General features: G+C 38.9%; 1 protein-coding gene across 1 annotated transcript in view; it reads right to left on the bottom strand.

Annotated features, from left to right (window-relative positions):
- si:ch211-203d1.3 (protein phosphatase Slingshot homolog 3) overlaps positions 1-13,284 on the bottom strand; it is a 29,502-nt gene that overhangs the window by 8,594 nt on the left and 7,624 nt on the right. The window contains exons 3-10 of the mRNA XM_017693291.2: positions 9,184-9,221; positions 7,948-8,125; positions 6,639-6,754; positions 3,050-3,118; positions 2,451-2,516; positions 1,586-1,859; positions 915-1,043; positions 23-69 (exon numbers count right to left, since the gene is read on the bottom strand). Coding sequence (XP_017548780.1) covers positions 23-69; positions 915-1,043; positions 1,586-1,859; positions 2,451-2,516; positions 3,050-3,118; positions 6,639-6,754; positions 7,948-8,125; positions 9,184-9,221 — 917 coding nt within the window. The remainder of the gene's footprint in view (positions 1-22; positions 70-914; positions 1,044-1,585; positions 1,860-2,450; positions 2,517-3,049; positions 3,119-6,638; positions 6,755-7,947; positions 8,126-9,183; positions 9,222-13,284) is intronic.

Below are 13,284 nucleotides of genomic sequence, written 5' to 3'. Positions count from 1 at the left end.
GATATAGAAACCGTTGGCCTACTTGTTTTTCTGAAGCTCCTCAAAGTTAGCTGCATTCCATTCAGAGCCCTTATTAAAAGCAAAAAAAAAAAAAGGCATTAGCAGAGCGGACAGTAGTAGAGTCTAGACAGACATCTTATTCATTGCATTATAATAGAGTGGCTGCCATATGCAGGGAGCCAGAGAGAGTTCTCAATGAACTGGAGTAAATGGAGACAGATGGCTAATAATGTTAAAGGAACACTGCAGCATTTTTCAACCTAATCTCTATACGATGCATGTGTACCAAATATTTAATTAACATAGAAACATTAGTGCATTTCAAGCTTTTCTATTTTGTTATGTACAGGGAAATGATAATGGAACAATAAAATTAAGAAATAATTTGAAAGTGCCAGTTGTTTTTAAGACCATGTCAAAATTTCATGTCTAAAATGTCTAAAAACCAAAATAACTACAATGCAGTGCTGTGTCTGATCCACTCGCACTAACACAACACACACTAACACCACACAGTGTCACCTGCAGTGCCGAGAATAACCCACCACCCAAATACCTGCTCTGTGGGCGTCCTGACCATTGAGGACCATTACAGTCTGTAATTGTACAACTACAAGGTGCTCCTATATGGTCAGTGAAGCTGATAAAATGAAGAATAAGTGTAGAAACAAGGAGGTGGTTTTAAAATGTTATGGTTCATCAGTGTATGTATTTCTTTATTTACTCATTAATCTATTCATTCAAAAAGGTTTTAGGTAGTTTAGGCATTATAGTAGAATATAGTAGTAGTTCCTATTCTGTACTGAGAATTTACTGGACCAAAAGCCAAAAGCTCCACAGGCTACCATTCATTTTCACTAGTGCACTCTAGTGTCTTCACTTCTTATGTATGGAGGTGTGAGTGTGCTGCTTACCAGATAAAGGTAGTCTAATATTTTGGATGGTTTGTCCATCTGTGCCATGGTGACCATCATTTCATTGTCAATGTACTCCTTGTAGTTCTTCATATCTATGCCTATCCTCTCCTCTAGAGCAGATCGAACCTACACAAACACAAACAAAGACTCAAAGTGCATGTTTCTTTACCATTATGTTTAACCTACTTAAGGGCCGCAACTGAAATTTTGAAAATTCCTTTCGTCCATATGTTCTCTGAGCACAAACCTGAAAAACATTTTAAAATCAATCAAACCATACAGATATCATGTAATTTACCACATTGCATTCAGTCTTTAAGTCATGTGGGACTTGATTTTGTGAATGTTTTAAAATATAATCCCAATAGGATTCTGAAAAAGTATAAAAATTACAAGTACCTGAAAATTAAGTGTGGTTAGATGCTGGTATTACTATTCAAAATTTTACCACTTTAGACCAATCAAAACAACATTGGTAGTCTACTAACTTTAGCTGATGGAAATGGTTCAAGAGATGCATTTTTGAATAAATAAATAAATAAATATACATTTTTCTCTCTTGACCCAAATGTAATTAATCATGTAGCTAACAGAAGTCAGCAAAGCTGATCGGTTGACACTGAGTAAACGGCAAACATCTCGCTCTCTCAGTGTGTCTCGCTGTCTACCTGTTTGGAGGTGATGTTCTCTAGGTCTTCAGTCCTCATGATCTCCCTGAGCTGAGCTTTGATCTCTCTCTCCACACTCTCTCTCTCCGTGGAGTTGCCTTTGCTGTGCTTGCGAACAGACTCAAGGCCGGTCATGACCGTCCACTCGTTCAGGCAGTGCCGGTCAGACTCTACGTGTCGCCGGTAGTGAGTCGCCCAGTCCAGCCCACAGCCTGGGATAACAGCCCCTCGCACTGCACGCTCACAGCAGCCATGCAGAGCCTGCAGCACGGACCTTACACACACACACACACACACACACACACACACACACACACACACACACACACACACTTATGGTGTGGGTTGTGATACAATGTACATACAATGCATATAATGGGGTATAAAAATGTCATATAAAAGCTGTGTTTTCTGTTCATTTATTTTCATTAAAAAAAAAATAAATCAAAAGGTCATTTGACCTAGGCGTGTTCAGACTTTTGTATATGTGTGTAACTTAAGTGAGAGTAACACAAGTGATCTTAAATAAGCATCACGGGGGGCCTATCACATACCTACCACTTTTCAAAGTACTGGGTGACCAAATGAACTGCATACAAAAACCAACTGATGTTATTCAGAGAACAGCTAGTAGAGTTTGCTCTCTGAGGCTGAACCCCATGAAGTGTAGGTTCAAAAACACTGATAAATGTTTATTAATAGATTTATGGAGACATAATTTATTAGCATTACATGAAAGGTGGATTTAGTCAAAGGTTTTGCACCACCACTTTTGGAGGTGTGGCAACATCCCTGTGCAGTATAACAGTTATATTAACCATCATAACATACTGAATGATGCTTAAGGGCTCCAATGTGAACTCACCACATTGTCTGTATAGACACAGGCTTGAATGTCCTTGTGACTTCTGCAGACGTTACACTGAAACCACTGAGAGAAAATAAGTAATTAGTCTTAGTAATTACTTAAGAATTACCTGGAATAAGACTTGTTTATCTGACATCCTAGTACAGAAACAATAGATATTTACAACAATATGATCATTAATGTATTTTTCAACAACAGTATGTACAGTACACACACACACACACACACACACACACACACACACACACACACACACACACACACACACACACACACAGGACAGCAGACCATTATACCAGCACACACACGCACATGTGCGCACAAATTTTGCCAATTGTTTGATTTCCCCCTTTATAAATGTTCAAATGTTATTCTTGTATTCATAGCTAATCAGTACTACTACTACTGATCAACAACACCACATACAAATAAGGCTTTCATTTCACATACTAAGTCTGCTTTTCCAAAGACGCTAAGCAAAACACTGAAAAGCTGAACTACTATAGTTCAAAAGAAATAACAGTAATATAAAATTATAGAAAAAAATATATATGTTCACACAGTCAGATTTCTGTTAATATGATGAATATTCTTACCCATCACCATCCAAATACACCTGTGTATCACTCCATACAGGCAGGACAAGGCCAATGGTGCAGTGATCACTGAGAGAGAGGGAGAGAGCATGCATTTATCATTTTTTCTCTTTTATAACTGTATAAGTGGACATTGTAAATTATTCACACTCATTTTGCAGTTTTACAGATAGGAAAAACAAGTTTAATAAGTAAATCTGATGTAATCTAGATGTGTGCTGTACGAGTGAACTGTGCCCTAGCCCACATCTTCAAGCGGGCCCAGGCCAGGGAAAGAGCATTCACACAGGGCAAATGAAATAAGACTTTAAGGGGCAAACATGCTCAGGCACAATACAGATTGCCTCATGTGAATCCTTGGCCTCCAATGCTCAGCAGAATTATATAGTTTTTGTGAAAAACCAGGAGAGCCTTTCCAAACTGGAATCAGAAAACATTGTAAATGTAAACTATATGGACAAATGTACTGGGACAGCCCTCCTAATTACAGAGTTCAGGTGTTTTAGCCACACCCATTGCTAACGTGCATAAATTTAAGCTCCTAGTCTGGCAGTAGACAGACAAACTCTGGCAGTAGAATGGGTCATACTGATGAGCTCAGTGACTTTAAACATGGCACTGTCAAAGGATGCCACCTTCCCACGTGAAGCACACAGTGCCTATCCTCTGTTGAATCACTCACTAAAGAGTGATAAAAAAAAATTGCGCATTAGGAGCTTTATGTAAGGTGTTTCTATGGCTGAGCAGCTACACACAAGCCTAAGATCAAAATTCAATGTCAGGCATCAGAGGGAGTGGTGTAAGGCACGCCACCACTGGACCACTGGAACAGTGTAAACAAATTCGGTGAAGTGGCGAATTACGCTTCTCTATCTGGCAGTGTGATTGAGTCTGGGTAATGTCATGAGGTTGTTTTTCAGGGAAGGGAAATCTTAACGCTTCAGAAAACCAACACATTTTGGATAACTGTATGCATCCAACTTTGTAGGAACAGCTTGGGGAAGACCCTTTTCTGTTCCAGCATGACTGCCCCAGTGTACAAAGCAAGGTCCATAAAGGTACGGCTGGGTGAGCTTGCTATGGAAGAACTTAACTGGCCCACTCAGAGCCCTGACCTCAACCCAATCAAACACCTTTGGGATGAATTAGAATGGAGATTGTGAGCCAGGCCCTCTCGTCCAACATCAGTGTCTGACCTCACAAATGCTCTTTCGGATAAATGGGCAGAAGTTCCCACAGATACACTTGTAGAAGCATCCCAAAAGAGTGAAAGCTGTTATAGCTGCATAGGGGGACCAATTTTATAATAATGCCTATGGACTGACATAAAAGCTGCTGTAGGTGTAATATGTAGGTGGCCCAAAACTTTTGGCCATATATGTATCTCTGAAATGGTAACTTTACAAGATAATGTTTCTAATTTACAGCAATGTAACCAAGTTTTATATCACGTAATATTGGGTCATTTCTGTTGGTCTGTTCATCACAAACTTTAAAAATTTTTTAAAAAGGCTTGTAAATGTTGCAAAGGTTGTGACAGCGATCTAATCTGTTAAACAGATGAGTAAACTCTTCTTACAGTGCTGATTTTCTCGCTTTATAACCACACTGTTCAGGAAGTAATATACTGCAAGTTAAACAGCAACCACAGTGTTCTGTTCAACAGCAAATAAGAGAGCACTTACCAGAACATGCATCTAAAAGACTGAACAGACTCATAGCACTCAGAGGAGAACACATTAACACCAGTGCAAAGCTTTAGTTACAGTTTGCAAACTGTAAACAGTGTAAAAGAGTAGACAGGCTTTCAAAACTGCTGTAAAATCACTATGAGGTGACCTGAAACCCTGAGTATTGTCTTCTAAGGTTCTAAGCAATAAAATGTTTTGTTGTACAAAATATTCACTTGGGCTGGGCCTGATTATTCAACTATGTTTTTTGGGTAAGTATTCAGTTTTTAATTTTGGGATTCATATATTCTTTTTTTTGGCTAAATGTACACTTTTTACTAAAGAACCCTTAAAAGACCATTTTTAAAGATGGTTCTGCATTGAGCCATGAACACTTAAAGAACCCTTTACATGCTTCTATACTGCACCATTGAAGGGTTCTTCTACCGTTACGACGTCAAGCTCATATTAATATAAAAACACTTCTACATGGGTTCTACATAGATTCCTACATAGGTGCTATGTAGAACCATCTACACTGCAGCTTGAAAGGTTTCTGCAGATTGATGGAGCATGTAAAGAACCGTTTGAGCATGCAAAGAGTTCACCGAGTGTTCAGGGCTGTATATAAAACTCATTTCTTTACTAAAGAACCCTGGAAGAACAAACATTTTAGGAGTGTGAGCTATTAATAAAGGTGAGCTGCAAAATATGGTAATGTACAGGGTTCTCATTGCATTCAGCATAGATACCAGGAAGAGTTTTTAATGTTTTGGCTGATCAGTGTATTAGTGTGTATATTCAGTGGGGACCAAAAGTTTGAGATCACGAGTGAAAAAAAAAATATTTTGCTTTTATTTATTTATTTTGGATTTTTACCCAGTTTTCTCCCCAATTTAGTTGTCTCAAATTCCATCCACTAGTTAGGACCCCCCCCCCCCCCAATCACATGATACTACCAACACTAGGAGGGCGAAGGCTAACACAGGCTTCCTCCAAGATCTGTGAAGCGCCACCGCATCTTTTCTAACTAGAACACATCACTGGACAGCCGAACGCACTTGGCGGAAAGCGCCAACCACCAGTTCTGTTACATCAGCTTCTTCATTTTCTTGCAAGTCATACATTTTCTTTTGTTTTAACTGACGCTTCTAAAAACTTATTTTCAGGTTCAACTAGGGAAAACAAAAAATAAAAATAAAAAAAGATTTGGAATGTGGTCACAGACTTTTGGACCACACTGTATGAGCTATTTCAGTCCAGATCTCTTAGAGTCAGACGAGACTCACTGTTATTTTTTTCCCCTAAAATTCAATCCAATGATTTCTACTGACACTCAACACTGATACAAATACAGTGTCATCTCTTTATGCTTCAAACAGGTTGTTCTTCAAGGGTTTTTTCGTAAAAGGCAAAAGGTGATATTTAGAACCATTTGCATGTTAAATGGTTCCTTGCATAGTGAAAAGGATCTTTAGATTGATGCAGAATGTATTGCATATGGTTTCATATACAATCTGTTGAAAATGGTTCTATGGAGCACTAAAAATCTCTATTGTTACAAAGTCCAGCCTGTAACAATAGAAAGTGCTTTATACAACCATATACAACACATTCTCCATCAATCTGAAGAACGATTTCCCCATGCAAAAAAACATTTAAGCATGCCAATGGTTCTAAATAGATCCACTGCCTAAAGGACCCATGACAAACCATCTTCATGTGTAGTGTGTAGACTGTACATAATAGAGAACATTGTCAAAAGCACAAACAGAATAATCTGCAAATGTGTGCACTTCCAATTAAATATTAGTTTGTTTTTACATTTTACGTTTGTATGATGTATCTGTACTGGAGAAAAAAAAAAAGTACAATAATAATTGCAACAGCAACAGCAACAACAATCATCTCTTCCCTACCTGTTCATACTGGGGAAGTCCATGCCCAGCAGCAGACTCTCCTGTTTGCGACTGGACGTTGCAACTATAAGCAAATATCTGACTCGGACTGCACTTGTAGACTCTAACCGCACAGCCTGGGAGAGACAGAGAGACACTCAGCAATTCCCTCACTCACATTCAGTGTCCAAGTTCTTTATCAACTGCTTAAATACAGATTTACACAGTGTTCCCCCTTTGGGCCCAAATATATTTGATCAGCCAAGACATGAGCCTGAAGTTTGTTTCTTTAGTTTTGCACTAGAGCTATGAGGCTAATGTAGCTAACAGATAATACTAGCTTATGCCCACCAATTAGCATGGTGCTAACTGCAGGTCTAAACCATGCTGAGTGGTTAAGATAAAAAGGACAGATAAAATTCAGGCTGCTCCTGCGTTTAGCTACGATAATGTACTTTAGTCCATGAGATCAGAATCCACATATCAAGTCTGTTAAACCCTTTTCAAACGTTATCAGCCCTAAACAGGCCTTTTACTGGGAAGTACGTGCTAATACCGGTCCTGAAATTCCCCTGAAATTTTTATATATAAAAACCTTGAATAACCTTCTTTTTTAAAAAGAGTATAATTAACAGAAACGGCTCTATTTAGAACCACAAGTTCTAAACAGAACCCTTTCATGCCTAATTGGTTATAGCTAATTGGTAATTGCATTGTGAAACGTATCTTCAGACTAGATGGAGAATGTGTTGTATATGGTTCTATATAGCACTAAAGGGGCAGTCATGGGCTGGAGGTTAAGGAACAAGCCTTGCGACTGGAAGCTCGCTGGTTCAATACCCTCAGCCGACAGTACATGAATGAGGTGCCCTTGAGCAAGGCACCTAACCCCCAGCTGCTCCCCAGGTACTGTGGCTACGGCTGCCCATCACTCCAGGCAAGTGTGCTCACTGCCCCCTAGTGTGCGTCTTCATTAGTGGGTACGTGGTGCACAGATGGGTTAGACTGCAGAGGTACAATTTCCCCACTGTGGGAGTAAAGAGTTATTGAACCTTAATCTAAAAGGGTTCTGCTATCAAGCCTAGAACAATGGAAGAACTGTTTTAAGTGCTCTGTAGAACCATTTTCAAAAAGGTTCTATATAGAACTATCCACACACACACACACACACACACACACACACACACACCCCATCACTCTGAAGAATGATTTAACCATGCAAAGAATCATTTAACCATTTAAATACAGAAGTCATGGTACTAAATTGAACCACTGTCTTTACTAAAGACTTTTCCTTTAACAGTGTTGCTAATATCGATGGGAGACTCACCAGTTTGACCGTGTCCTCCGGCCTTAGCAATGAAACCATGGCTTGCAAGTGCCGATGTTGAGTGTCTGAGGCTCCGCCTCCGAGTCCAATACTTTGATATGAAGGGGGTGTGGTTCCAACAGGAGCCCCTCCTTCCTCCAGCAGAAGCACCGCCCCTTTAACAAGTGCAAAACTTTCTCTGTTGGGTGAAAAAGAGAGGAATTAATTAAACAGTACTGCAGCTCACCTTCACACAGAGGGTTGTTTTTAGCTTTTGAGCCTATTTTACTTGATCTGAGGAATTTCATTTAGACTAATTTCTACTAGTATAAATATAATTCTTGATTTAAAAATAAATACAATTAAATAAAGAAATAAATAAAAATTTACCAGTATTTTTTTTTACTAGAAATTGTTTTGTTACATATCTTGAAATTTACTAACATCTTTATCCTTGGGGTCGATTCAAACCTCTGGAAAGTGATTATAAATGAAATTGTTAGTCAAGTACATGTGTCAGGTATGTTATGTTTGCAAAATAAAACAGTGCCAATCATTTATTTAGAAACATAAAACTTTCCTTTTTTTTTTTTTTTTTCAAATTCAAAATTTGAATTTTACCTAGAAATGATTTAATTACCAACAGTAAGAATTTAATTCTTATTTGTAAAAAAAAAAAAAAAAGATCTTCCCATTAAAAATGGAAGCCATAAATTATCACTAGTAAAATTAAAATTTTCCCTAGAAAGAATCCTTCTACTGACAGAATTTGTCTATCGAGACTGCAAGACTACGAGCACTTTTATCCACCTGTTAGCAGTGAGTGCAGCTAAAACATATGAACTCAATAATTAGAAGAGGTGGCCTAATATTTCTGTCCATATAGTGTATTTTACAACATTTATTTTTTCCCAACATTTGAGAAGTTAAAATTCTGGGCATGGAGATAAATAGAATTCTGGGCATGGAGATAAATAAAGTAAAAACACTCTCTCGATGATCAAAAATGCTGTTTGAAGTGTTTGAGTACTGACGATCTCCATGATAAGGTTAGATAAGGGTGCTGAGGCACGATGTGATGCAGTTTATCGTGATGGTGATGAATTTTGGAAGTGAAAAGAGGAAAAATAAATAAATGCAGCTGAACAGAACACAGCTCTGCAGCAGCTCAAGGTGCTTCCATAACATTCTGTACACGTTGCTCACTTTCATTCATAGAGAATAAAAAATAAAATAAAATAAATCGTGATCGTTTACCTCTTCTGGAGTCTCCCTCTTCTCTGAATGCTTTCATCCTTCAAGAAAAAAGGAAAAGGAAAGTCCGTCAAACACGGACTCTCTCAAGAGCATAGAAAGAAGAAGCTTGATCAGATCAGAGAGAACAATGTGACTTTGTTCAACCTGCTGCAGTTCAGTAAACACGCATAAAGTGTAGGCAGCGTGCGAGAGTGAGAAAGAGATCCTGACCAAGTACTGAATCAGTGACCACAGCCCGGCCATAGAGCAGGGCAGTCCCCCTCACTGCTAAATACGTAATGTCACTGCCTGAGACAGTGGGTAACTGATACTTTAGCAATACTGTGAAGGTGAAGATAGAAAGAAAGAGATAATGATAAAACTAAAGAGATGTATTAGTAATTATATTAGGAGAGGGTCCATCAGCGTCCACTGCAGCCAGATGTGTACGAGTGTCATTCCCAGTGAATGACCACCACACCACAGCCTTTTTTTTAAATCACTGTTATATATCTGTAATATAGGTGTCCTTTTTGTTTTTCCCCCTTGTTACTCATATAAATATATTTGATAATGAACTTTTTTTCTCTTTCCTGTTATAAACTATATGCACATATTAAACATATGCTTTTATATTATTAATTGATAATTACCACTTTCTCTCCTTAATAGCTGTAGTCATATTAATCTTGTATATATATATATATATATATATATATATATATATATTGTTAAAACACACACACAATTATATATAACAAAACGAGAAAAACGAGAAAAGAGAAAGACAGAGAAAGAGGAGATGTGAGAGGCAGAAAATGAAAAAAGGGAAGATGAAAGAGGAAGGAAAGATAACAGTGACACAGACAAAAAAACAGAGAGAAATAAATGAGAGAGGCAAATAAGGAGGAGAGACAAGAAAAATATAGAGAAGACAGAAGGAAATATATGAGAGAGAGAGAGAGAGAGAGAGAGAGAGAGAGAGAGAGAGAGAGAGAGAGAGAGAGAGAGAGAGAGAGAGAGAGAGAGAGAGAGAGAGAGAGAGAGAGAGAGAGAGAGAGAGAGAGAGAGAGAGAGAGAGAGAGAGATCAAGTTCCTGCTCTATGCAGAAGATCTGGTCCTGCTGTCCCCCACACTGAAAAAGACCAAAACATCATTATCCAAAAAATAAATAAATAAATAAAAAAAAATACAGATCTCAGGGAAACACACCTTGCTTCACTTTAGGGACACACAGATCAGATTAGAAAACTGTAAAGAGTTCAGTTATTTAGGACTGAAGATCAGTTCAACTGGAAACTTCAATCCAGCAGTCAATGAGCTGAGAGAGAAAGCGTGCAGGGCATCTTACGCAAACAACAAATTCACATTCAAATATCAATTCAAATCTGGCTTAAACTATTCCAATCAGTTATAGAACCAATTCTCCTGTACGGCAGTGAGGCTAAATTTTGACTCCTCGGATAAACACCCAGTAGAAATCATGCACGCTGAATTTTGTAAAAACTTCTTGCAAGTTCACAGGAGAACAACGAACACCGCCTGCAGAGCTGAATTAGGGTCATTTCTACTGCTGCTCTGCAATGCCAAGAGCTGAGCAAGAAAGAAGAGTCCCCTCACACACACCAACACTGTTACCCGTCAGGACCAGCCTGTAATACATACAATCAGACCAAACCAAATTATAACTCTCCAAAAACAAAACTACATCACCTACTGGAACACACAGACACACGCACAGAGCAAAATGCAGTGCTATCTGGCCCTAAAACGTCAGTACACTGTAGCGGATTACCTGAACACAGTGACTGACACTAAACACAGAACCACGCTGACAGAGTACAGACTCAGCAACCCCAGCCTGGCTGTGCAGACCAGCTGCTAGAAGAGATCCTGGCTGCCTAAAGAGCGGAGACTCTGCCAGCAGTGTGGCACTAACACTGTAGAGACGGAGCTGAACTTCCTCACTGAGTGTAACAAATGCAACACTACGGAAAATACACTTTACTAAATTTGAGAAGATTCACCCCCAATTTAGCTGCCTCAGTAATAATGAGAAGCTGCCCATCCTGCTAGGAGAGAGGAGAGAGAGCAGCACGGTACACATCTCCTGCCACAATATGAGGGACCGTGAGCGACGACACACGCGCACACACACACACACTCACAAATGATATCAAAACTGCCCTGTTTGTAATCTTTATTTATCTATTTAAATTTCTATTATTAAGTTTCTTCCTCTTAGTTTTCTTTACAACTTAATTCCAACCTACTATTTTTACTGTTCTTTCATAATTACTATTACCTTTTTATATCAAATGGAATGAGCTCTTATACTCTGTTCTTAATGTTTTTTTCTTGTTTCTTTTTGATGCTTTGGCAATACTGTAACTGAATATGATCACGCCAGTAAAGCTTCGTAAACTGAACTGAACAGAGAGAGAGAGAGAGAGAGAGAGAGAGAGAGAGAGAGAGAGAGAGAGAGAGAGAGAGAGAGAGAGAGAGAGAGAGAGAGAGAGAGAGAGAGAGAGAGAGAGAGAGAGAGAGAGAGAGAGAGAGAGACGCAGAGCGAGAGAGAGAGAGCGAGAGAGAGAGAGCGAGAGAGAGAGAGAGAGAGCGAGCGAGAGAGAGCGAGAGAGAGAGAGAGAGAGAGAGAGAGAGAGACGGAGGGCGGGCTGTAGCTCAGCAGTGTAAATTAGCCTGAGGGTTGAGTGAAAGGACAGGCTCAGACACAGCAGCTTTATTTTCCTTTGTACACCCAACTCAGCCAGAGATCACAGGCTGAGTTTGAAGTTCGTGCTGGGGGCGTGCAAGGAATGTTTACCAACTTATTTTGTGTGTACACTCTGAGATACTCACACTCATAAGACCAGAGTTTACAGAGCTGTGTGTGCTGTAACAGACATCACCAACACATCACCAACGGCTGCTTTAGCTTCAGTATCAACAACACCACACAACACTGTTTTAAAGAGTTCAACCAGCACTAAACTTCAAACCAAATGTCAGCACGCTGAAAGAGAATTCAGAGAGAACTTGGTCAGAAAGACACGTTTTCTGAGGATATGAGTGAATTAACTACCATCGTCATGACATCTTCATTAGCATAATGCTGATGTTAAGATCATTTGAGGCCTAACCAGACCTTCTTTTGAACCTGTGCGTGTGACGTTAATATGTAAGGATGTACAACGTTGTACAAAAAACTCGACACCTCTGACTTTAACAATTACTTCAGGCTTTACAGGCAGCTGACCATATTTTAGATTGTATTTACTCTCCTCACTCAGTAAAGCTACTTATTTTATTACTTCAGTCTTAACAAATAAAAAATAAAAAAAAAATCATCCATCAGACAGATAATTTAATCAATCATCATCATCACCATCATCATACAAGGCAGTTAAAGCAAAGTACCCCATTTATGTGTCCCCCTATATCCCTCTTCAGTTTAAGATGAGACTCAAGATACAAAGCATCATATTAATAGGGAATTTTATGCTTTGTACTCTTTCCTTTAATGTGTTACGTATCATTTTGTGTATTTAAACGATCTGTAGAGTCACTATAAAGCAATCAGCCCTGAAGAGCTATTTATGATCAGAAATCCCAAACTCGACCAGCCCCGGAGCAGGTTCGGTATGCAGCATCAGTTGCCGTGGCAACGTACAAAGAGCTAAATCATCACAAGGTGAAAAATCCAGGCTAAGATTCGACTAAATTTTGCTAGATGAGTAAGAAATCCTGCTCCACGAGATGGACATTTGAGCACATCAAAATCAATAATCAGTGTTTTAGGAACACATCGTCTTCCCACAAAACAACCCGATTCGATCAGCTTACATATCATCGTTTCACAATGCACTCCTCTTAAATGTGTTCAGGTTCAGAATAAACATCAACATTAAACTGAATCCAAGACAAGCCTGTGTGTAATTAGAGAAGAGAAGAACAAAAACATAGCCTGCAGTTGAAGAAAGATAAGGAGTGGAGAGGGGGTAAAATAAATAAATAAATAAATAATAAAAAAAAAAAAAAAAAAAAGGCCAGCAGTGCAATACTGATAGACGTTGTGATGTGACTCTTTAAGGAAGCTTGTCTGCAAGGAGATAGGAGAGAGAG

This window comes from Pygocentrus nattereri, chromosome 8 (assembly GCF_015220715.1).
Source record: "Pygocentrus nattereri isolate fPygNat1 chromosome 8, fPygNat1.pri, whole genome shotgun sequence".
In the NCBI taxonomy this organism is placed as follows: domain Eukaryota; kingdom Metazoa; phylum Chordata; class Actinopteri; order Characiformes; family Serrasalmidae; genus Pygocentrus; species Pygocentrus nattereri.
This window is presented reverse-complemented; position numbering and strand designations above follow the sequence as displayed.